This window comes from Apis laboriosa, unplaced genomic scaffold (genome assembly GCF_014066325.1).
Source record: "Apis laboriosa isolate Shangri-la unplaced genomic scaffold, ASM1406632v1 scaffold18_cov149, whole genome shotgun sequence".
Lineage (NCBI taxonomy): Eukaryota > Metazoa > Arthropoda > Insecta > Hymenoptera > Apidae > Apis > Apis laboriosa.
The window spans coordinates 9,496-36,786 of record NW_025222233.1 but is presented as its reverse complement, the minus strand read 5'-3'; the positions used below and the strand labels follow the sequence as shown (position 1 = coordinate 36,786).

General features: G+C 36.4%; 1 protein-coding gene across 2 annotated transcripts in view; it reads right to left on the bottom strand.

Annotated features, from left to right (window-relative positions):
* The window catches only part of LOC122711806 (homeobox protein dve-1), a 55,525-nt gene extending 28,564 nt beyond the window's left edge, over nucleotides 1-26,961 (bottom strand). For both annotated transcript variants that reach the window (XM_043930874.1, XM_043930875.1), the window contains exons 1-2: nucleotides 25,475-26,961; nucleotides 14,933-15,203 (exon numbers count right to left, since the gene is read on the bottom strand). In XM_043930874.1, the coding sequence (XP_043786809.1) occupies nucleotides 14,933-15,203; nucleotides 25,475-25,549 (346 nt within the window). In that variant the 5' untranslated portion in view covers nucleotides 25,550-26,961. The remainder of the gene's footprint in view (nucleotides 1-14,932; nucleotides 15,204-25,474) is intronic.
* Between the last annotated feature and the right edge of the window lie 330 nt (nucleotides 26,962-27,291).

The following is a 27,291-nucleotide window of genomic DNA, read 5'->3' as shown; positions in this document are numbered from 1 at the left end:
GGGAGGGGATTTTTGGAAATGTTAGGAAATGTGGAGCGGAGATTTGGATTGTGATTTTTCTCCGTGCAGGTGATTTCTTTGATCTGTATTTTGGTCAATCGTTGTCAAAAATGATAATAGATAGGTTTGGACGATGATTTAGATTTCTTTGGATTAGAGATCAAGTAATATTCGAGAGATTGAGAGTTGAGTTTAAGATTCAGATTTTTATTCTTGGTCATTTTTGTGAAAAGAGCATTGATTTAAATGATTATTGATGATATTTTTTTTTTATTAATCGTTCCTTTAATCCTTTAATTTTTCTTAAGTTCAAATTTATGTCAATATTACGTATCGTAAGTTTTAAAATATAACGGACTCGACCACTGTCACGATCTTTAAACTTAATAATGACCTGTTAAAACACGTGTATCGAAAAAAAAAAAAGAAGAAAAAAAAAAAAGTATTTCGAAAAATGATATTGACCAGGGTTTATCGATTTACCTTTTATTTTTTCACAAAAAAACCCAGTGGCAGCATTGAATTTTTCATTGCAAAAAGATTACAATCACCGTTTCGTTATGGATTTTACGGGTTACGCATGTATTATTTCCACGGTTTATTAAAAAGTCATGTCGGTTACACGTCGCTACTCGAAAAACCTCGAAATACAACCTCGGAATCGATCGGTTATTTCTATTCACCGCGAAGAAATCTTTCCCTTTTGCATCTTGTAATGTGTGTGATCGTAATCTCGTAATGTGCACGAATAAAGAAAAAAAAGAAAAAAAAGAACAAGATAACGCGACTCGAATAATAATTGCGATAACAATCGCTAGATGGATCATCGTGAAAGTGTGAAATTCCACTGTGTATAGTGTAGTAGTGGGTGACCTCGTTTCTAAAATTACGATAAACTCTTGATCGTTATCGTAGCTATATAATAATTTTTACAACCGAGATATATATACCACACGTCATCTCCTCCGATCCAGTATCTTTCCTTATTCCCTTAATCGAGTGATACACGTCGAAGCTAAATCCTACAAAATCCAAATACAAGTAACAATTTTTATTGCGGAGACACGTCATCAGCGTTTCGCACGTTCCTTCGATCGATTGCTCGATCGAACGGTAAGTCACACTCCCCGCAACTGATTTATCGACCGAGCAGCTTCTTTTAAGTAAGCTCTTTGGTAATCTCTTAATTCGTCGATTGATTTCAACGAGATAAAAAAGATATACATATTTTTATACTTACACGTTATATCGATATAATAGTAATAGTAATAATTTTATCGACAATATGTCCCCTTGAGAATCGAGAAGAATATATCCTTCCGTTATAAATAATATTTATCTCCGCACATCTCCTATTCAATCCCTTGCATCAAAATCGCGAATAAAATTATACCAAGCAATACCCATATATATACGCGTTATACAAAAATACGTGGTAATAATATTCATGATATTATTATTATTATTATTCTATCTATCTATCTTTTTTCCACCGCTCGCTCGCGATTCGATGATTATTTTGTAACGCACACGCACACAGCTTGTCTTGTGCACACAGCATCACGGAAGTGCGCTTTTAATCCTCGAGCTAAAAATCAATAGCGTGGCCCCTCGATGGCTAAAACCTCCCCCGGGATAAGCTCGCGCTGGGACCGTAGTTAAATAAATCCTGGATCAAAGGATAAGTCCTACCTCCGCTCTCTCTTTTTCCCTTTTTTTTTCACACACACACACACACACACACACACACACACACTTTTCCTCCTGCAGCCCTATATATATATATATGTACTATAGAACAGCGTGGATTATTTCCAAGATCGTAAATTATGAATCTTAACCAGGTCGACCCAGGGAAATTATTTCCTCCCCTTCCCTTCGGATTCGAGGGGGTACGACTCGGCTAAGCAGGAAGATCGAGATTTGTGGGGGTCCCACGGAATTAAGATCGTGTTCCCCGACTTTTTTTTTTTTTTTTTCTTTTACTTTCCTCGCGAAAGAAAGAAACATCCGCTTCTCTCTCTTTCTCTCTCTTTCTCTCCCTTCTTTCGAAATAGCGCTAGGATATATATATATATATATAATTCTTTCTGCTTAATCTCAGATTATTTCGATCTGCTCTGAGGAGGATTAATTCGAAGGACGAGTCGACTTATTACCGTTAAAGAACCGTGTTTCATCGATCCTCGAGAAGAACCACGCTGTGTTGTTCGAGGAAATTTTGAAAAAGGGGAGGGGGGAAAGTAATTTTTTTTTTTTTTTTTTTTTTTTTAAGGATGATTGCAAAAGGAAAATCGAAAAGCTGCGTTTCGGCCACGATTGGGTGATCCTGTTTCGGTTGAAATCGAAGGGCTTTCCGTATCAGGACTCCATAGGTGGGGGCGTGCAGCCTCGCCGTTGGAGCGGGAAGGAGGGAGCTGAACGTCTGCAGGATCAAGCTTGAGCTATCCTGGATTTAAACGGAGCGTAAGGAGTTTTGATACCAGGAGCTCATAAGGACAACGGGAATCGCCCGCGACTATCTTCCAAGATTCCTGATAATCAATCCTTGTAAAGGAATATTAATATCCACTCTGGATAATCTTTCTGGATTATTCATATGAATATTACAAAATTGAGATTTCCAATTTTTGTCTTCGTTTTCTTTAAATTCTCCTTCTTCGTTGTTGTTGAACGAGGATAAATAATGTAAAGAAGGATTATATTAATATTCCTCCATCTAATTCCATTAATCGAAATATTGTGAGAAATCTTTAAGAAACAATTTAAAAATTCTTAAAAATTCGACAAAAAGATACCAGTGTTCTTTAATTTCTATTAATTGGCATTGGTAATCATAAAACTAAAAACTACCTCAAAATCCTCGTGTTCCATTTATATTCTTGGTCAACAATTTAAAATTACCATTTAACAGATCCATCCAAGCTTTTCGATTTTCATCTTCTATTTGTTAAACATTTTCTTCAGATTCAATTGTTAAAAATAATTTCGACTATCATTATTATATATAATATATATATATTCATATATTAATTCAAGTTCGTGTAATCCAAGACTTAAAAATATTTTCTCGGTGGCAGATACACATGTTCGGTTGCGCAGGGGATAAAAGGGGGGGATCGAACCGCTTGCAAGGATCTGTAATCCTGATATCACGTTCTACGTATATCCCCTCTGGATCGTCTTCAGCCTCGCGTATAAACGCATCCCCGTTGCCTTATCCCATGGGAATGTAGGTAAGGGTACCGTGTGACCTCTCTATCCCAGGAGAGCAGGAACGATGGGAAGAATTGATAAGGAACCACTTGCTCGTATCCAACGTATCCTTGGCGCGAGGAAAAGGGTCAAGGTCAAGGTTTGTGTCTCAATATAATAGATTATGCCTTCCTTTGGATCTTTGTCCATATATTTTCTTTGATTAATCGTGAAATATTCAATGGAACGCGTGAAATAATGGTTTTTGTGGCAAATGGGCAAACACGAAAGAATATTTTTTATTAACCTTAAGATTAATCGAATGATCGGTGGAAACTTTAAAAAAAAAGAAATTATTATTTTATTCCGTATGTATTGCTTGTCATTTATTTAAAATAAAATTTTGAATAGAAATTTGTTTTTTTTTTCAAATAAAAATTTATTCGCATGATTTTTATATATAAATTAAAATTAATCATTATTGTATAAAGAGAAAATTTATTATTCGAAATATTGATTTTATTTATTACTTGTAAAACTTTATCAAAGATATTACTTATGAAAAATAATGAATAAATAGACTATAACTTTTCTTTCATTTTTGACTTATTCGATGTCTTTGATAAAGTTGAAGTCATATTCAAGTAACTCTCTTTCTTATTTATAAATTGGCATTGTCTTTGAATAGTCAATTCGACGTTAACCTATGTGTAGTTATTCGAACATATCGAACAGCGTTACTAGTTACAATAATTTTTATCCGAAATTTTAACTAATTATTTTTTTAATGCTCAACACTGGTTAGAAAACATTATTCACTCTTAATTCATCGTTCGATATTTCGTTTTATCGCGCGCGTAATTTTTAAATCTGTCGGATAAATCGTCTTTAAAATGGATAAATTGCACGTGAAACGTATTATGAAATTGGGTTAAATAAATTTTGATGATTATCAAAATTGATAATAATATCGTCGATTCGTTGAAATTATTCTTTTGTTATTATTTTATACCCCGATACAGGATTATTTCATAATCGTTCAATGGATGTATATATGTACATATATATTCGATCGTTATTCCACGAGCGACGCGCCTTCAATTTCTCGCGACCAGGATGCATATACATAGATGTATACACTGTTCACTGTTGGAAGGAAGTCTATAAGGGAGGGGCAAGAGGAGTCGTCCTTCGTAGGACCGTCTATCCCCACTCTAGACGCTTTGTTGACAATCCTGACATCACGCGCTACACAATAGTAGAAAAGCTATAAGTTGAAAATCGTAAAAATTTTTTTCATTTATAAAGTTACCTTAAAATAACCAACGTTAAAATAAGATTGAAAATATTTTCGAAATTAATTATTAATTATTTTGATATAATATTAATATATCTACAGTATATCTAGCTTATTCGTATACATACAATTATTATCTTAATTGCTTGAATATATATAATTACATTTATAAATTAAAATATCGTTACGAATCATAATTAGTTTACGCATATTGATGAGAAATAAGAAATTAGAATTCTTTGGATTTTATACCTACGCTAATGCATTTTGGATTAATATACAAATACCAGATGTAAAAAAAAGAAAAATACGTGTGAAAATAGACGTTTTCTACCATATTAATCAATCACATTCCTTCCATCGAAAGATTTCTTTCCATCAGTGAACAGTATGTCCACGGGTGTAAAAAATAAGCGAATCTTGTTTACTCGAGTATTAGGAATACATGCAGGAGGATGGATCCCCTCAGAGCAATATTTCCACCCTTCCCCAAAGCATCAGTGTTTTTTCTCTTCTCTTTCCTTTTTTTCTTTTTTTTTTTTTTTCACATCTCTTTAATCCAACAAATAGGCTTACGAAATACAATTATTCCACGATTCAAATCGAAGCAACCAATTCAACGAAAGGAGAGAAGAAAGACTTCTCTGACACAATGTTAACGGAATCAAAGGGATTACGTGCATCACACATGGAGAGAATTGAAAGAAAAAAAAAAAAAAACGAAAGATTCATATTTTTTAGTCGGTAAGGAAGAGTAAATGTGTCAAGCAAACGAGGATTAATATAAATCAGTATTTAGGTTGTTCCATATATATATATATATATATATAAGAATGGAAGAAAAAATTTGTACGCATAACGAGCATCATCTCGTTAATCCTGAATTGAATAATCCTCGAGATTATGCAACCTTGCCGTTTTGTTTGCCAAAGACGCTTCAGGGATTAGTAAGTCTAGGTCTTAAATGGCGGGATTATATAATCCGGAAGATTATTTAGGGTAGGATTAGATAGACACCAGGTAATTAATTTGACATCGATGCGCGACGTTATGCGCTCGGTCGATAAACCGAGGCCGAAAACAAAGGTTAAATAGACTCGCGTGCAAAATTTCGATCGATCGAAAGTCGAATTAAAATTGCACGTACGTAAATTTCACAGAACTCGAGCGCATAACGTCATTTAACGTCGATTATAACGCGATTATTGGTGAAAATTTGCACAAGGGGTTATAACTCGATCCCATAAGACGAAACGATTGGCCTACAATAATCGAAAATAAATCGATCGATATATTATATCATAGTTGCTCGTTGCGAGGCGAACATCTCGAAATAAAATTCGACTTTCATCTCGCAATTTTATCAAACTTCTTCGAGTTTTACAACGAAGAATTTAAGAAACGGAACAATAACAAATAACATGGTAGAGCAACGATATTTATAATAATACGATCCTCGAATCCTTTCTTCTTCTTTCCCCCCCCTCCCCCCTCCCGTATTCAAAGTGAGTATCGAATAATAAATAATGAAACGATGGGAAATGGGGAGAGAGAAGGAAGAAGATCATGCGACGAAATCCTGTTATCCTGGTCGCCAGGGTGCCACGAAAGCCCTTATTTGGGTCACGAGTCTCGTTTTCCACGATCCTGAACGAGGTCTGACCGAAACGCCTACCATCCGTTCCTGCTCCCCGCTTCGTCGAAATAAGGCGGCAGGTGTCAAACAAAGGACATCTCATTTGCATACTTTTCGTATGTAAAATGGAACGCTCGATTCTTTTTTTCTTTTTTTTTTTTTTTTTGGAATCACACGCGAAGCTCGAGACACTTCCTGGCGAAATATAAACGCCTGATACGCGAGACGTCTAGTAGGCCTAACGAATTATCGAAAGGATCATCGATTTGCAGCCGTTAACCTTTCGAACGCGTTCACGTGGAAACCGGGGAGGAACATACGAGATATTTATTTGGAAACTCGTTTTAAAACTTACTTCAATTATAACAAATTCATTCGCATTTAACGTATACTAGGTATAATATATATTATATTTGACCAGAATTAGAATCGTTAGAAAATAATTTGAGATACTCGTCGTGAACCCGATGACAAATTTACGGATATTCTTACGGAGCGAAATAAAGGAGAAGAAGAGTTTACGCTTTGACCTCGTCTATTTGCCGAACCCACGCCAACTTAACGTCCGGATAATATACCGGACGGGGAGGTGTTTGGGAAGATAAAAAAGGGTAAGAAGTGACCCTTGGATAGCAGGAGAGCAGGAACGGGGAAAGGATCGAGGAAGCGCGCTCGCTGCGAAATCGATCGCGCTCGTTGTCGAAACTCTGAAAATCCTGCCCGTGGATCAGGCGCGTTCGTATCCACCCGAGCCTCGCCCGCTCCTCTTCTACCTTTCTACCTCCTTCTACTTTCCTAGTGCCACCGTCCGCCCTTTATCCCAATTCCCGTCGATCGACGGCCAGAGAAGATCGACCTAATCTATCGTCCCGCACCGCGTATCCTATCGCCCTCCAGATCTTTCGTGTTCGTGGAAAGCACACGAAAGCGGGTACAAACACCTCTTTTATTACGATGCAACAGGCGGCACGAGAAGGAATCCGTAATCCGCGTTCTGTTATCCTGACACGAGAAACTCGCCGCGACAATCTTCGAGAAAGAGTTTCGACTTTAATTCGTTACGTCGTTTTCATCTTTTCTCGAAACGAGATAATCATTTATCCGCGTGAATCGAGGCAATAACGAGTGAAAAATCGAATCTATTTCTTGGAACGATGCAATTCAATTCTCGTGCGATCTTTCTACAGATACCGCCCGATATATAATGGCTTAATCTACTTAAAAGCGTTTAAGCGTTATACGTGTAATAAATAATTAATTCACGAATTTTTTATTCTCTTTTTATGAAATTGTATCGAATAAGTTGATCAGCAGAAATAATATCGACGTTACTTTGAATAATTATACATAATCGAGACGAACAACAATGAAACGAAACGTATTCTTTACGAAATAATTCTACTATAAGATGTAACAGGTAATATAGTATACAATTCGCAACTGACTTAAATTTTTCTTCCGTACGTATGCATTCGATTACGATATTCGTATTCGAATATTTTTATTTTCCCTGAAAGGAGATTGAAATTTTATCATTGTTCCATTTATTAAGAACACGTTGTTTAAGAATATACTAGTATATATCCACTACATATATATATCTATATGTATATATATATATATATATATATATGTATGTATCGAGGTTATACGATCCGTGGATTTATCGCCGCGGTGCGACTGCGAGAGGTTTTAGACTCTCTAATCCCGAGATTCGTTTCAGGGACAAAATGGCGAGATTATACAAACCCTGGGATCATTTAATCCAGGATTAAGATTATGGTCGGAGAGCGGTAGGAACGTGCGTCCTCGCGTTTTCTTTTTCTTTCTTTTCACGAGAAGCGAGGGGAGAGGGAAAGGAGGAGGAGGAGGAGGAGGGGATAAAAAAATCCATATGGGACTCCATGTGAGTTAATGCGCCCAGGCAAATTCTTCCAAGGATACGATAATCTTCTCCGCTCGCGTTATTATTACATTTAAATTTTAAGAATTTGAAGGAAATTGGGAGAAGGGAGGAGAAGAGGAATCGTGACTGCCAATATTATTGGTCGCAATTGCGATTTTTGATCTTGATAAAAAAAATTAGATTTAGTTTCTTTTTTATATAAAATTTAAAGGTTTAATTGGAATTTTTAGTGATTAATCGTATATAATTCGCGTGGACTGATAATTTGTATATTTTATACATTGTACGAGGGATAAAATTCTTGAAGAGAATCAAGACAATGTTTGTGTTACTCTCTTCTTTCAATTGTCCAGAGAAAAAAGATATTTGATGAAATAATCTAAAAATAAAAGAATGTATAGGATGTATATCTTTAAATTTTAAAAATTGATTCTAATTTTTCGAGTCGAAAATTTTTTATATGCTAATTGAACTATTTTCAAATTTCTTCTTCTTCTAATTCAATTGAAATAATCCAAAAATAAGACGATGCACGAGAAGCAAAGAAAACACGAATCATATACAATTGTATATGATGAAAATTTTCCCAATCAAAGTCAATCTCCTCCTCCTCTTCCGGTCGCCAGAAACGAATTTCTCGACTTCCGAAAATAATCGAAAAAAAAAAAAAATAAAACAACGAACCGAAAGAAGAAAATTTTCGTCTTTAATCGAAACTTTTCTAATTTCCTAAAAAACAAAAAAAAAAAAACGTTTCCTCTTTTACGATCGACGAAGAAACGGACGAAACGAAGGAAGAAAAGAAAGAAGAATCGGCAAGAAAGAAGCGGTTGCCACGTGCAATCGCGAGCCGCACGATGAGCAGTGTAAAAGCAGTTGGTAGGGTAGGTGGCCCTTCACACCGGCCGATATTTTCCATACAAGCCGCGCCTAGGCGTGCTCGCGCCTCGACCNCCCCCCCCCTTCCCCCTCTTCCCCCTCCCCGCTCTCGCTCGCAAAGAGGATATCTTTCGAATCGTTCGTAGAATTGCCGGCGTATCAGGACGGGATGTAAAGCTTCCCGGGGGATGAGCCGCTTAGCCTCTAAACCTTGTGTGCACTGCCATAGTCCTGCCCCGTTCCCCTTGATCCACCCTCCTTCTCTCCACCACCCTTTTGTGCGGACCATCATCCGCGCCTCGCTCATCTGTGTGTATATATTATATATGTGTGTGTGTGTGTGTGTGTGTGTGTGTATATATATATATATTATATATATATATATATGTATATACGGGTCCTACACGGGGATTATCCGGGTTCTGTATTCGTGGGGATTATCTTTGGCCGTTGCATCCGTGTGTGTCCTCGCGCGGTACGCGCGTGTGCAAGGCTGTGTGCGTGTGGCTTTGTGCGCGTGTAGCCAAATCCTTTGCCGGCTCGGCCTCGGCTCTCTTCTCTCGCTTGGTGGCGCGCTCGGTGCACCGTTCTTCGTGATGCAGGTGCGCACGTAGGTGGAAATAGCGCGCGCCACGGATTCTTAAGTTTTTCATCCAAGGTTTGATTCATCCGAAGATTTGGTCGATCGATCCATTTTGCGATTTGAGAGGGGAGAAAATGGGAAATAAAATTGTGGATTGAAAACGTATCTAATACTACGTAAGATTTTTAGAAAGACTTGACTTGGAAGATTTGGAAGGTTAGAATTTGGATCGAACAGGGAAATAAAGTTGTGGATTGGATTGTAATGGATTCGTAAGATTTTTAGAAATTTGTTTTTGAAGATTTGAAAGGTTTGGAATTTGAGTGAAATGGACGAATAATGTGGATTGATTATGTTCGTAAGTACTTTGGATTTGTTTTTTGAGATTTGAAAAATTATGCTTGAATTTGAATGGATTGAGGTTATATGTAAGTAGAAATATTTTGGAATTTGGATGGAAAATGAAATTATTGGAGTTGTGATGGGATCACAGTACGTAAGTTTGTGAAAATCTTAGTTTCGAAGATTTGGAAAATCGTGTTTGAATGAAATACAATTGTGAATTGAAATTGGTTATGTTGATATATATCAATATTCGTATATCAATTTTTACGTTGCTTTTAAAGTCTATGGATATTTATATTACTGATAAATTTAATATTGGTAAACTAAAACAAGATAATTAATAAATACATTTTTTCTTATACATATAAACACACGATCAAATATTTTTAAACAAGAATACACGAGATACATTTTCAAATTAACTCGACAGCTTATCCTCCAATACACTCTAATCACAAATAGTCACGAAACACATTCTATCCAAAATAAATATCAAGAATCTACACTTTCGAATTAATACTTAATTAAATCTACTTTACACGCTTTATGAAAAACCAAACAAAAAAACAAACAAACAAATTTAAGAAACACATATTTATATCGAAAACAAGATACTCTTTAATCCTTCTCAAAAATTCTCAACTACAATCGCATATTTAATAATTACACGAATAAAATCCCTTAAAAATTTCGAGAACAAAATAAAAATCAAAGACTAATTTCCCAACCCGATTCGACGACTTAATCATATTCTCGAATCTACTCTAATCCAACAATGACACCGATAAACTCCAAACAAATAATTTGGAAAAATTGAGAGGACGCGTCGTCCACGATAAACAAGCGAACCAGATACTTTTGACCGTTAGTATATATACATACATATATACATACACATATACATATATACACACATATATACATATATATATACAAACACACTCAGTGACTCGTCGGTTTGACCGGACTCGACGCGCGTCTCCGTGCGAGTGTACCGGTAACTCGCCACCCAAGCCTGTGTACGTGTACCCCAGGATCGGTACACGTGTATACGTATACGGCCGAAGCTGGGATTAATCTGGGATTATTGGTCGAGTGTGCGCCTCCCACCGCCCGCTGCCCAAATCCGAAATCCAACGCACACAACTCGGCTAATCCCGACTCCCTCCCTCCCTCTCCCCTTCCCTCTTTCCACTCCTCTCTCTTCCCTTCCCTCCGCGCTCCCCTCTCCTCCTCCTCGTCCTCCTACTGGCAATCTCGCGACTCGCACCACCGATGGAACGCTCTTGGCGTATCCTGTGTGTTCCACGACAGTCCACGGCCATTATCCACTATACCGGCGTATTATACCGACGGTTTAAAAGTCTCACCCTTCGCTCTTTTTTTTTCTTTTTCTTCTTTTTGTTCGTTTTTCCTTTTTTTTTTTTTCAATACAGGGATTCTTTCTTATTATTTTTATAAAAGATCGAATGAATGGAATTTTTTCGGCAATGCGATTTTTGATTCGATTTGATCTTATTTCTTTCGCGTTGGATACGATGTAAATTATGCGCGTGTGTATATGCGCTTTTTTTTTTTTTTTGAAGAAAGAATTCGAGTCTTGTTTTTCAAAATTCTTATCTACGTGATTTAGAAGGTTGTTCTCCTTTTTATCTACCGTATTTCGTGCACGTTTCTTTCGTTTCTTTCCTCGAGTACGAGGGATAAATTTAATTTGAAAAATTTTTGACAATTGTGTAATTTCGATATACGTAGAAGAATATATATATATATACACATAATATACACGTATTTGTAAATCAATAATGCAACTCTTTCGGTTTATCCGTCGTTAAATCGTTGTTAAAACGAAACATCGTATCGATCTTAATATCGTCCTTAATTTTCTCGTGATCACGAAGAAATGTAAAAATTGTGTGTAAATTCAGATTGGAATGAAAATATCGAAAAGTTGGAAAATATGTGGTCGAAATCGAGGAAAGTTAACGGGCGAAATTCAAATGGCGAGAGAATGGAAAGTAGGAGAGGGATGGTCTAAATTGAGTTGGAGAAAGGGTTAAATGTCGTAACGAGTTCAATCGTATGCTGGAAGACGATGCGGTACGTGTTCGCCAGGCCACATAGCCAGGTATTCAAATTTAATCCGGATTAGTTCGTAAGGGTTGCAAGGTAGCCTTCTCCCTCGATACTCAACCCTTACGCGCGCACACGAGAAATCTTGGCAAGCCTTGTACACGTACGGAACACAATCTATTATCCCTCTCTCTCTCTCTCTCTCAGAAAAATAAGAAATTTTATCGATTTATGAATAGGATAAAATACGTGTAATATTTTTCTTAAAGTAATTTTGATAATTTTTTTTTTTTCCTTTTGATGGATGGCCTGGAAATCGAGGATTAGCCTCGACATTAGAAGATTTAAAGAGGATCCGAAGATTTAAGAAGTGCGTGGTTCCGCTTCCCTCCCTTTTTGCCTTCGTCATTCGAAATTCGAAGGGCAAATATGTACTTTCCCGCTCCCTGTATCTCACCACGCTCACATCTTTCTTTACCTCGAGTCACGATCGTGGAATTCTTCGAATATTTTTCCATGACTTTTTTTTAACTTTTTCGTGAATAGTATTTTTTTTATTTCGAAAATAATAAAGTAATTGTTTGCTGAATCTATGGCTAATTTTTTTTATTGTTTTAGATTCCCGAAAAATGATAGATAGAATGTTTAAAAATTTTTTCGGCGAAAATAAAAATCTTCTCGAAGAATTGTTCAGGAAGAGTTTAATTAAATTTTTTTGAGTAAAAATCTCTTCGAAAGGATAAAGAACTTTGCTCCAGATCATCTACGAAGGATTAAACGCAATTTCCTCGATCGATTATCTTATCAGCATAAATAAAAATCCTTTCGAAGATATTCAAAAATTTTGTTCTATCGAAAAAAAATCATCAAAAAATTAAAAAAAAATTAAATTTAATTCCCTTCGATCATCAGCCATCAAAAATAAAAATCCCTTTAAAGGGATTCAAAAATGAAATTTCGTCCAACGAACGAATTCGAAAAACGAAATTTCCATACCACCAACTTTGCTCCAGATCATCCACGAAATATCAAATCTCGATCATCAACAAAAGATAAATCGATCCCTTAATCAAAAATAAAATTTTTCTCTATCCATCAAAAGTTAAATTCTTCTTCTTCTTTCTCTTCTTCGGAAAAATCCCTTCGAAAAAAAAATAAAATTACACCGCGAGAGAAAAACTATATAGAATTAATTTTCCTCGAACCTCGAAGCCGATACCGATTTCCGAAGAAATTTAACTTGAAATAAATCGTAATATTTCTTTTCCCTCTCTCGAGTGATAATAAAAAAAAGAAAGAAAAAAACATAAAAAAGATAGGCGAACGACGCGCGATAGTTCTCAGCCACGGTAGCGCACGCATAAGAGAAGGACGGTTATAGTAACGGTTGTCAAAGAAGGATCGATACGTCTCGAAGTCACGCGCGGACTCTGGTTTTCGTTCGCTCTGGCAAACGGACGCGTGCAAATTGTTTCCACTGCATTATCGAGGATCAAGGAAATTCCGCCGATAGTCTATCTCGTTTACGAGCTTTAACGACCCCTCCGTGCGACCTCCATCGTCTCTGCACACACGAGCTGTCTCTCTCTCTCTCCCTCTCTTTCTCACTCTTTCTTCCTCTCCCTCTCACTCCTCCCGTCATTCTCGATGGAAACTTGCTCTACCGAGTTCTTTTTTACTTGTAACGTGTTACGATCGTTAACGGTTCCATCGTGTTCGGGGAACAGTAGAACCAGTATCGCTCTTATTGTTTCCACAGGAATTAATTATAGAATCCATTAAACCGAAAGTGCGAACGACGCGAATGTTACGTTATCGGCGAATTAAACCGGAGAAAAAAAAAATTGTGAATCGAATTTTTTCTTTCTTTTTTTCTTCTTTTTCTTTCTTTCCTTTTTCTTTTTTTTTTTTTTTTTTTTTTTAAATAGAATTTGCATTCTCGCTCGCGCATATAATAATGAATTCGAAGAATTAGAGATTATTGACTGATTCCAAGAGAAAGGGATAAATTGGTACGAAATTATATAAAATTCTTTTTCTTATTTGTCGAATAAACAATTTCTAAGCGAATGATTCAATTGTTGGATCGTCATTCTATTATAATTCGGTTGAGATTGACAATCCTGAGATTCAAGATTCGATGCAAACGCGTATCGAATCCCTTTTCTCGATCCGATAAACGTGATTTCATTTGCTCATACGCGTCATATACGGTTAAATAGTCTAGTAACATTTTGATCTAGTGACATTTCCTTGATATCGTTATTTTTCAAAAATACGGACGAAGTAAAAGTTACTAGTAATTTTGCGGGATCAAAAAATTAAACTAACTAATACTTGCACAAAAACATACGAAATTTTTTGTATCTTATATATATGTATGTACGTATTTTTTAAAAAAAATTATGTAATTTTTTTTTCGAATAATTGCACAGAGACAGGAAATTTTTTATTTACACGTATTTCCAAAATTTCCTAGAAATCACTCTTCAAAAAAATTTTATTTGATTTAAACGCGTTATAACTTCGAACAATAATCCTATATACGCGCGTTTTCAAAATTCCCTATATAAATCGCCATGAAAAGATTATTCGATCGTAATGATTCGATGCATACCCGGAAACCGGTAAAATTCCCTAGAAACCGCTACGAAAATAATTTCATCGAACTCGATCCACGTCCACGTAATTCTAAAACTCCCTAGAAATCGCAAAAAAATTTTTTCATGTTTGTTTCACACGCGCTTTTCCCTATATAAATCGAAAAGACTCCTCGAGCTCGATCGTAATGATTCGATGCCCACCCGGAAACCGGTAAAATTCCCTAGAAACCGTTATCGAAAATACGACGAAAATAATTTCATCGAGCTCGATCCACGTCCACGTAAATTCCAAAAATTCCCTAGAAATGGTTATCACCAAAAAAAAAAAAAAGAAACGATCCAGTTGTAAACTTCGCCACGGATCGGATGGAATTTCGGTTGAATTCGAGCGAAGCGAAATAAAAGATGAACTCACCCGTGCTCGAGGTAGATTTGCTGAGATCGAACCCCTCCTGTTTGGGGCTCGTGTTCGCCTCTTGCTTGGGGTGTTGATTGTGCGCGGAAAACGGTGTCTGGGGTGTGCTCAGGGGTGTCTGCGATTGATGAGGATGCACAGGCGGAAGTTGCGTAGCATTCTGCGGCTGAGACTGTTGGGACTGGTGAGACTGAGGGCTCCTCGGTAACGAGGACACACTGCTCGGCCTCGAAGGTGGCGAGGCCTTGTGTGTCAATGCCAAAGCTTGGCTCTGCAATCCGAAGAGAAAACAAAAATTCAACTTCCTCCTTCCTCATTTCTTATCTTTCAAAAAAATAAAACTCATCGACGAAAAATTATATCTTATAATATATAACAATAACTCTTAACCTCTCAATCAAAAATTATTAAAAATATTGTACGTATACGGTATCTCGAATTCGTATACGTATACAATTTTAAATTTTCACACAACCGTTCCTTCACACCAACTCGAACAATTTAATAAATTTCCTCTGAAAGATAACCCAACTTAGAGAAACAACATAGAGAAACGAAGGAATTGGCAACAAGTGATTTCTCTCTTACGAAAATATATCGCTCAGTACAGAGTGTGTGGCTGCGGCCGTCCACACTCGCAACAAATTGTTCCACGAGCGAGTCGTTACAAGCGACGCTAAATTCAAACGATCGTTGCCAATTATTCCGAACGCGAGTATGGAAAGTGAACTACTGGAGGAAAGGGGAAGGGAGAGAGAGAGAGAGAGAGAGAGGGAGGGATGGATCGAATCCCTCGGTACGGTTACAATAATAGAACGTGGAGAGGGGAGGGGAGGGGAGGGGAGGGGAGCGCGAGCGACGAGAGCAATAATTTCGTCGTTTAATTCGCGGTGTCGCGAGGATGGATCGGTGTCGAAGATCCGATGGGGAGAGGGGAGAGGATTCGAAGTTGGCCGGCCTGTATCGAGGCGAGCCGCGGATGATCTAAGCGTCGCCGATGAAATCTGAACACGTGGTCAATTCACGACCGGCCGACTAAGGCATAAGCGCGGACTTAGATTTATGTATGAGTGAAGTGAACTTAACACTAACGGCTAAGCCGTTCACGGTGTCAACAAGGGTCAAGTGGGCCCAGAATGCGACAATCCTACACTACGTAGCGGCGAAGTGCGAAATGCACCGCGGCTCGCTCGTCGCGGTTTTCGTTCGCCTGTCTGAAAAACTGGATCGTCGCACGATCGCTCCGTTTCCGTGCAACTGGATATCACCGAACCCGGCCGGGATACCGGCGTCGTTCAAACGTAATCTTTCAAACCTTGTGCATTGCGATCGCACCCTCTCTTCTCGTTCCCAATTCGTGTCGGAATATTGCGTAAAAATTTGTATTTTCGAGGGTGGGGATGTAGTTGCAAGTTGGAAATTTTTTAGAAATTTTTGGATTTGAGAATTGAATTGTATTATTGTTTTATAATCTGTTATCTTTTGTTCTGAGTCATGTTGGAATATTGGGTAAAAATCGAAATGTTTTTATCCAATTTTTCGAGAATGTAGATATAGTTGTAAGTTGGAAATTTTTTGGAAATTTTTGAGAATATCATTATTTTAATAATAATATAATATTATTATATATAAATTATTATTATATATAATTATATATAAATTATTATTATTAATTATTATATGTAATATAACAAAGATAATCTGTTATCTTTTGTTCTGAGTCATGTTGGAATATTGGATAAAAATCGAAATATCTTTGTCTAATTTTTCGAGAATGTGGATATAGTTGCAAGTTGGAAATTTTTGAATTTGAGAATTGAATTGTATCATTATTTTATAATCTGTTATCTTTTGTTCTGAGTCATGTTGGAATATTGGATAAAAATCGAAATATCTTTGTCTAATTTTTCGAGAATATATATAGTGGATATAGTTGAAAGTTGGAAATTTTGGAAATTTTTGGATTTAAAAATTGAATTGTAACATTATTTTATAATCTGTTATCTTTTATAGTCATGTTGGAATATTGGATAAAAATCGAAATGTCTTTGTATTTTCAAGGATGTGGATACAATTTCAAGTTGGAAATTTTGGAAATTTTTGGATTGAAAATTTTTGGATTTGAGAATTGAATTGTATCATTATCTTATAAACTTCTACTTCTCAATTTTTATCTCAACTCATATTGGAATTATGAATATTTTTAAGGATGTAATATATTTGGAAGTTGGAAATTTTGGAAATTTTTGGATTGAAGATTTTTGAATTTGAGAACTGAAGTGTATCTTATAAAGTGTATCTTCTACTTCTCGATTTTTATCTCAATTCACGTTGGAGTTACATAAGAATTAAGAAAATACGTAATGTTTGTTTAATTCCTTAAGAATGTGATATACTTGGAAATTGAAAATTTTGGAAATCTTTGCAACTCGAAATCTTTGAATGGAGGAAATATAAAAATTAAATTATATAAATATATATAATTATAATTATATAAATTATATTCGTTATCTTATAATTATCTTTCGATTCTTATTCCAATGGAATTATGTAAGAATCGCAATGTTTGTTCAATTTTTTTTCAAGGAACGTGATATGTCAGAAATTTTGAAAATCTTTGGAATTCGAAATCTTTGGACGGAAGAAGAATGAAACGTGAGAATTTATAGTAGATGAATTGCTCAGATGAGGTTATTCATCCTTGGCCGAATAAAAGAAGACTAAAATATATAGTAGACGAATTGATTCGTATTATATCTTTTTTTTTTTTGGGGGATGAGATAATACACGAAATCTTGAAAATTCGATAATTTTATGATATTTGAAACATTTCAAAAATCTTATTATTTATTGGAAAGATTGAAAAATTTTGTCATTTAGAAATCTGGAAATTTGAAGAAATCCTGAAATCGAGATCCAATAAATCGATTATTAAGTTAAACTAAACGATAAAGTAATGTTCGATTTATTATAATTCATTGTACACTTTATTTAAAAAAAAAAAGGTAATCTGAAATGTTGCATCAAGATTTTTGATTAGATAATCAAACACGAGCAAAAAAAAAAATGCGATATTATAATATCATAAGATACTTATTCATTAAAACGCGAAAAAAAAATAAGAAAATAATAAAACTCGATTATAATCTCTGAAATGAAGAACTTATTCGCATCAAGTATCTATCACGTTCGAGATTTAGATAAACTGGATAAACTATTACGATACACTCATTTCAGAGATAGACTTTTGCTTTTTCCAAATTAACAGATTCAATTTCAGATTAGATTATCCCACCATTCCGTTAAAATCCGCTAAGATAAAGATAATAAGAAGAGGGGAGAAAAAAAAAAAAAAAAGAATTATACTTTAATCTTAATTGATCTCCAAATATAATACTCTAAAATAACAAATCTCGCAAAAATTTCATTTCGTGAAATCGAATATATATATATATCATATTTTCCATTCTCGTTCTTCTTCCTATCGACATCTCTTTCTCTCTCTCCCAATCACCCGATAAAAATGAGAAAGAGAAACGCGATCCTCTTCTCGTCCATCTCAAAAAAAAAAAAAAAAAAAAAAAAAGAAAAAAGCAATTATTCGAAAACAAAAAAATAAAGAAGAATCGAAGAAATCAACGAACAACATAATCGCACCTTCCAAATTTCTTCTTCCTTCGAGAGAAAGGGAAGGGGGGGAAAAAAATAATATCGAAAGAAAACGGAAGAATGGAGGGAATACAAGAACGCGAGAAGAAGGAGAAAGGAAAGAAAACGATCGATGGATCGAGAAAAGGGAGCGGCGGTGGAGAGTTCAGGTCGCCGATTTTTTCACTGGTACGGACTGTACCCGGGCACCGGCTACTGTTTCGGGAGCTGCTTCGAGGTATGCACTCGCAAAAAACACGTCAGACCGCTGAAGACCCGGGCTTGGAGCGGGGGGAGGGGAAACAGGCGGTGTAGAGGAGGACAGCGTATTCGTACCGTCGAATCGAAGGGAAGAAGGAGAGAAGGAGAGATAAAGATAGAGAGAGAGAGAGAGAGAGGGAGCGAGGGAATGGAAGGGCGCGGGAAGTGGTGGGGGCGAGGAGAGAAGGATAGGGACGAGGATACGAGGCGTGCAAAGTGGCGGGGGGAGGTAAGGGGAGCGAGAGGCCGTTTCGACACCGGTGTGTGCGCGCGTGTGCGTGCGTCGCGTGCGCGCGTGTGTGTAAAGAATGGGGAATCGAGGCGAAAGGCGAAATCCACCGGAGGTGGATCGGTAGAGGAGGACACGAAGCGGCGACGAGCCTCCTTGGCTCGTTTCCACGCGAGGAATGAGGATGAACGCCGGCTGTAAGCGGGAGAGCATAAGAAAAGGCAACAGGTGGATGGGGTTAGCGGCTTATCCGGCTAACGCCCCAAGTGATATCGCGGTAACTTGGACGTGACGCGAAAAGGGGATGCACGACCGTCCTCTCTGCGCCTTCCCCGAGGTGTGCCCGTATTATTCGCTCGGTAATTTAAATTCGACGCTTTGTTTCTTCCTTTTCTCTTTCTCTCTTTCTTTTTTTTTTTTCTTTTTTTAAAGTAAAGGCGTTGTTGAAACGATTTCGAATATTATTTTTGAGAGAGAGAGAGAGAGAGATGAAGAGAGAAATTTGGAAGATGCAATTGTCAAGGCGTATTGTTCGGTGGATAATTTAAATTTCGATGCTTTCTTGTTCTTTTTTTTTTTTTTTTCGTAAAAGCGTTGTTGAAACGATTTCGAATATTATTTCTGTGAGAGATAGAGAAGAAATTTGGAAGATGTATAATTATTTTATCTGTTTCGTTTCTTGTTTCATTTGTTTATTTGTTCTTTATATTCGTTTCGAATGTCATTTTTGAGAGAAATAAAGAAGAAATTTGAAAGATAATTAGAACAGGAATTTAATTAATATCTTATATAGGATGATTGAAAATCAAGGATAATGAAATTACATGGAAGTGTAATCGTATTTGAAAATTTTTCTGTAGAATATGAATCAATTGTTGATACAAGGAAGAAATATAAAATACATTTTTTTTCCTTAAAATTAATTTTTACAAGAAGAATTTGAAAACTCGTCCGATTGTACGGGTTCAATTTCGATTTTCTCAGAATTCGAGCAATTTTATTCTATATTTTTTTGCTCATTAATCTAATCATCGATAATTTGATCCAATAAAGAATCAATCAACACAAATTTTATTCCCTTTTCATTTTGATCCATAAAATCTCTCATTCGTACCATGAATCACGAATCACTCTGTATAAGCATAAATCATAATATTATCGCACTTCGAGAACACTCGTTTTATCTAAAAACAAAGGAAAAAAAAAACACAACGAGGAAAAAGAAATTACTCTACTCGCAACAAATCACAAATTATTCCAACTATCAAAGATATTTATTTCATTTAAAAAAAAATAATAATAATAAAACTCAAGGATATGTATACAATTTGCACACACAACAAATCGAAAAAATCGTCACTGCAGCTACTTCAGGATCGAGGATAATCATTTTATTAAAACAAAAAAAAAAAAAAAAAAAAAGAAAAAAAGAACGAACGAAAAGAAAAAGTTGTCGCGCACTGTGAACACAAAATGCAACGTCACAAGGAATTAATAATAGCTACGTGGCGAACAACGGATTCGGCATCGTTTATCGACGGATCAGCTTATCTACCGGGTGTAACGGAGATACGACTCGTTTCCTGCTAGAGCTGTTTCCCGTTAACACGATAACCTTAATCGTCGTCCAATGTTAAATTTCTGCCACACGGCCCTTCTTCGCTCGGCTCGGAAAGAGTCGCGGATTCAGTTCCGTGAATTTTGTCCGCGTTGTATTTATTTGAACGCCTCTCTCTCTCTCTCTCTCTCTCTAACGAGCTTACGTAACTTGTGGACTAGAAATGGTAGAGTTACGATGTTTGGCAATTGAACGTAGGTCCAGGCTACTCGCGTCAGTCTCAATAAAAGCTTTTAAATTGATGCGCGTATATATCAAAAAATTTCGCTTCTTTCCTCTCGTCACACAATAACGTTTCGCGTTATTCCACGGTCTATCGTTTCCTTCAATTTTCGTCTTTCTATCCTTGTAACCAGCGCCCTCTTCCCATGCCACTCCTGCCCTCTTCAGGCAGTTCAAATCGTTCGTTAATTTTTCTAATACAATCAAGAAGCTATATATATATATATATATTTATATATATTAATATATGTATCAATGTTGATCAAATAATGTAAACAATTATTTGAATAAATAGCAGAGTATATGCAGAGTTTATTCTTATTTTACTGCGTATTTTCATTTTGAAACGATGAGTTTATTATTTAATTGTGCAAAAAAAGACATCGAATCAAATCGATTCAAGTAGTTAATCCATCCGTCGAGATGTTATGCATAATTCATCTAACGAGATTATAGTAATAATAAATTATTCGATAATTCGACGAATGATTTCGCACTTCGAACTTGAGAGAAACGATTAGATAAAAGAAAAAAAATTATGAAAATTACAGAAATTCAATTCAACGGGAAAATTTCAAAATTTCAAAAATACCTCGATTATATATCGTTCGCGTTTCTCCTTCAAAAAAATTTTTAACCGCTAAATTTCGCTAGAATTATTATTAATCATTCGGGTTATCGGTCGATTAATTTTTAAAAAAAAAAAAAAAAAAAAAAAAAGGAGAGGAAAAAAAAAGCAATTCACGACAATCTCGTCGATAAACTGGTTTTCCACCGGTTTTATAATATTCCATCGCACGCGTTGATGTTGTACAAATCAATGACTAAGCGTACATCTTGATCTTTCAATTTGCGTTGGATGGAGCGTCGATTGACCACGAGCAATTTCGTAAAAAGCAAAATAAAGTACTTTTTCACTCTCTCTCTCTCTCTCTCTCTCTCTCTCTCTCTCTCTCTCTCTCTCTCTCTCTCTCTCTCTCTCTCTCTCGTTAGAGATAAAATAAAAGGGAAAGAGAAAAAAAGAGAGAGAGAGAAAGAGAGAGATTGTAATATCTGTTTTTTTTATATCCAATATATCTAGAACTGGAATTAAAATCTTAAAATCTTGGCGGTTTTACGCGTTAATCGTGCAACATTCTAATCAGGCTTATCGAAATATCAGATGGCCGATATCCACGTATCCAATAATTGGCCCCCTTCTCGTTATAGATAATCCACGGATTGATACTTGCACTCGATCACGATTACGTAAATTTCGCGCTACCAGATGTTCTAGTTCTTTTTGAAAAAAAAGAAAGAAAGAAAAAAAGAAGGAAGGAAGGAAGGAAAGCGAAAGATTATCGCTTCGATCTTTTGTGTATCGCGTATCGAAAGCAACGAAGGGTAGGCAACGAAAGTATTTGAAAAATTGTTTTAAATATTGAACACTTTCAAGGATGGCAAAGTTTAACATTTTTTTTTTCTTTTTCAATTCGAAAAGTGAATCAATATTTATTCGCAATTTATTCAATTCGATCTAATTAATTTAAGGGTTTACTAATCTTCGAAAAGAATCCCTGAAAAGTGGATCAACATTTGTTCGCATTTACGATTTAAATTAGGATTCAAAACAGTTCGATTTAATTATTTTAGGATAGGAAATTCGAGGGAAAAAATAGCTGGTTTTTCGAAAAGAATTCTTGAAAAATGAATTAACATTTTACTCAAAAATTAACAATTTATTCAAAATAGTTCGATCTAATTATTTTAAGATAGGAAATTCGAAGGAAGAAATAGCTGGTCCACCAATTTTCGAAAAGAATCAACATTTATTAACAATTTATTATTTAATTTAATTTAGGATAACAAATTTAAGGGAAAAATAGCTGATTTACTAATTTTCGAAAAGAATCCCTGAAAAGTGAATCAACATTTACAATTTACTCGAAACAGTTCGATCTAATTAATTTAGAATAAGAAAATTCGAAGAAAAAAATAACTAATCCACTAATTTTTGAAAAGAATCCCTGAAAAGTGGATTTATTAAAATTTACGATATACTCAAAACAATTCGATCTAATTAACTTAAGATAGACGGAAATTCAAGGGGAAAAAAAAAAAAAAAAAAATAGCCGATTTACTAATTTTCTAGAGGAGATGAGAAATACAGAGAAATACATAAATAACACGTCTTTTTACACGTTGGTGAAACCGAAGCGAAACATAAATACGGGTAAATATTGCCGGGGACGTAAATCATATGGACGAAACATTTTAACCAGACAAACGACGTTGTAAACGTAAATATCGCAACATTGTCATAAATATTAATAAAGATATCCACCACGATCACGGGAGATAAACCCACCGTGAGTGGAGTAAAAGGTGGATAAGGAAGCGAGGAAGGGGGAGGGAGGGAGGTTGAGGAGGGGAAAAGAAGAAGGAGAAGAAGAGAAAAGAGAAAAAAAACACAGTTCGTGTATACGTGCGCGCGTGTGTACACGAACTGTTTGACGTATCGGCTTCTGCGGCCGGATAGATGGATTACAATCATTCCGGTAGCTGGGGTGGTCAAATACCGTGACCATGCGTGCCTTCTATCCTCCTGCGTACGCACCTTCCACACGTGGAAAATAATATATATATGTATATATAAGCAAGCTTTCTTTATCTTCTCACGGAATGTGTTCTCTTTATGCTATCCGGAGAAATTTGGAACACCCTTCCCTCCGCCTGTTACATACTTTCTCTTATCTTTAAGGTCTTAATCCCTCGGTGTTAAACCGGGGAAGCCGTGTCTCCATATGTGGAGAAAAAAGTATTCTATTCGTTGGTAATTAAGTTAAGTCATATATATATATATAGTATCCTATAATATCGAGTGTAAAAAGTATATTTGTTGTTGTTTAAAAGATACTATTCGCGTATGATTTTTTCTCGTTTTTTACAATATTCTCTATATATAATTTACGATTTAGAGATACGTGGTATCTAGTTATCGTGAATATAGGTAGGAAAGGTAGAAAAATATATTATGTCGAGTGTAAAATATACATTTGTTGTTAATAATTAAAAAATATATTCTCTATACACAATTTACAATTTAGATAGTTGAATATACTTTTTATATCGAGTATAAAAAATACATTTGTTATTAATAATTAAAAAATACACGATATTCTCTATACACAATTTACAATTTTTATCTAGTATTTGAATTATCGTGAATAGGTAAGGAAGAGATATAAATTTATTGTATTAGAAAAAAAGTATTATATCGAGTGAAAAAAATATATTGTTGTTAAAAATGAAAAAATATTTTATATACATTTAATTTACACGATTTAGATACCTAGTTATATCTGACTTATATTATGAATATAGGTAGGAAAGAAGGTAGAAATTTATTACGAAAGAAATTTATTTACGTTTGTTGTTAATAATTAAAAAAATGCACGATCTACGATTTAGATATTTAGTTATATCCGAGTTATCGTGAGGTAGGGAAGAGGTAGAAATTTATTTATATATACCTATGGTGGTGATATAAGTACACCCGACACGTAGGTATCGACGTCTCCCCTCGATTTTTTAAGAGCGGAAGCGGAACACGCCTGTGTTGCACCGTGTGTCACGGGGAGCGTCGCAGGGAAGGGAGGGGCCAAACCCCGCCATCCGAATCCCCCGGAACAGGAATATCTCGTCTCCTCTCGAGAAACGAGATTTCTTCTTTTGAAGAATCTATCACCCCCCCTTCCCCCTTATATAACTCCATCACTCCCCTAACTAACTTTTGACGAAAACTTTTTGATTTCGAAAAAAAAAAAGAAGAAGAAGAAGAAGAAGAAGAAGAAAAGAAAATAATTTCAAAAAAGAAGAAAAAGAAGAGAGAAAAATTTTGAGAATCGTGGAAAAAGTTATGGAAGGATATGATATTCGGGCAGGAGGGATCAATGGAGATGCGGCCTTATTGCACTGAATGCCAGAACGCGAGAGCGTGGTCGTGGGCGCACACAGGAAGAAGGCAGGGGCACATCCGTATCGTGGTCAGAACCCGTGACCCCCTGCCACGTACACGTGTAAACCCACCTATGCAACACGCACGATCCGCGGTTTTACCAAGGATTATCCTCCCCAACCCCTCCTCTCTCTCTCTCTCTCTTCCTCGTATTTGTTACGAAACTTACCCTTGTTCGAAAAAAAAAAAAAGAAGAAGAAGAAGAAACACTGCGTAGCGAGCGAAAAATAAAATATTTATCCTCCTCCGAAATTTGTATCAATTTTCACACAAAGGTGAGTAAAGATGGTCGTGCGAATTGATATAAAATTAAGGAGAGGGGAGAGTTTAAGCAGGACGATGGTGGCGAGTCGAAGTGGCCAGGAGAAGGGCGGAAATTGATAGGGTGGCCAATTGGCTGTGTAATGTTGGAAGGAGGGGGAGGGAGTAGGGGTTTACTCTTCAACCACCGTGCCGTTAACCTGTTAACCCGCGTTACAATACAATAAACCTTTTCTCGTGAAAACGATTGGCGAGAGGCGAGGAGCGAACTAGTGGAAATAATTATGATTAATAATTAATAAATACCTGTACTTGATCCGTTTTCGTGTTTGCAGCCATCCATGCCTCTACGAACGTGTCCATAGCGCTCTGAAAATCCATTCCCTCGCGGAGAGTCCCTCAATAATTATCCCTGAGTTGGGAAGTCGCCGCCATTTCTTTTCCTCGATCTCGATGATTATTATTATTATTATTATTATTATTATTATTATTATTATTATTATTATTGATCGTCACTTTGATTTATCATCATTCGAAATTGATTGATTACGAACTCCAAGTGGCGAGGATCCGAACGAAATTCTTTTCCTTCCCCTTTCACCTCGACACAAAAAGTTCTCGAATTCGCACAATCGCATATCGTTTATATTATATCCAGTAAAGTAATAGTAAATAACGTGGTCTCGAACGTCGATCTTGTATGTACACACTTTTCTCTTCGCGCTTGCTTATTTATTTTTCGTTACGTTATTATTTTATCCCGTGGCGTTTAGTCGTGGTTTTTATTCTATTCGATTCGCGGTTATATATATATCGAGCCCGTTGGTTAATAACGCTTTTATTATTATTATTATTATTATTGTTGTTGTTATTATTATTATTATTATAATTATTCTTATTATTATTATTATTATCGCGAAGCGAAGGAATGAACAACAGAGTCCCGCACAATTCGCGCACTTATTGTTGTAGTTGACTAGAGATCGAGAGAAGAGATCGTTACGCACACACGTGTTCCTCGTTTTTCGTTCCTCGTGCTGTCGTGTGCGATCTAGGAAACTCTCCTCGTCCCAATGTTTGTCCTCGCCACCAATCTCGTGTGTATATATATATATGTATATATATATGTATATATGTATGTATATATCTCTTTCTTTCGAGAATTCACTTTTGAACAAAAACCAATCGACACTTCGCGTACGACGTGTATATATATAAATTACCACTCGTAAAAATTAATCGTTAACCACTCGTCCGAAAGAAAAGTTTTCTTTCGAAATTTGTATATTTCGATATAACAATCCCACTCGAGCGAGTAATCGAAGTGATCGTGTATGTACTAAATAAAGGGAAGAAAAGGAGAAGGAGGAGGAGGAGGAGGAGGAAGGAGAAATAAAAAGAAAAGTTTCATCGTGGAAAGAAACGAAAGTTCACTTCAGTTTCGAAAAGAACCGATCTTAACCGTTCGTTCGTACGTTCGATCATATATGTGCGTTTCTTTTTCCTTTCTTCTTTTTCCCTTTTCCCCTCCCCCTTGATTCAGAAACAAAACAAAAACGTATCGCCTCCAACTATTTCTCGCGTTATCTCGATCGTTCTTACCGTTCCGTCGAGAACGAGACGGATCGTGGACATTTCGACGGGCGCACGATGGGGAGGGGGAAGGAGGAGGAGGAGCAGGAGCAGGAGCAGGAGCAGAAAAAAAGTGTATATATATATGTGTGTGTGTGTGTGTGTGCCTATGTACGTATACGTGTGTATGTGTACGGACGTATGTATCAACGACACGCGAACCGACGAGAACAACACGTTCGCATGGTACGGCGTTCGAGCCGCGACTGTGCGTGGCGAAGCGTCGCGGCGCTGGTTCTGCCCCTACGACGCCCTACCCCCCGTCGCTCTCACCCCACCACCTCGCCGGCTACCATCGCCCACCGTCGAGGACCATCCTGGTCCTCGCTCACTCGGATGGTTCACCCTCAAACCCTCCGGAACTTACCTTCGTCATCCGCGCGATTCTCTCTCTTCCCTTCCCTTCGTGTCTTCTTCCCCTCCCCCTCTTTCCGTGTCCCTTTCTTTTCCGTTTCGCTTCTCTTCCTTTCCTTTCTCTATCTCTCTCTCTC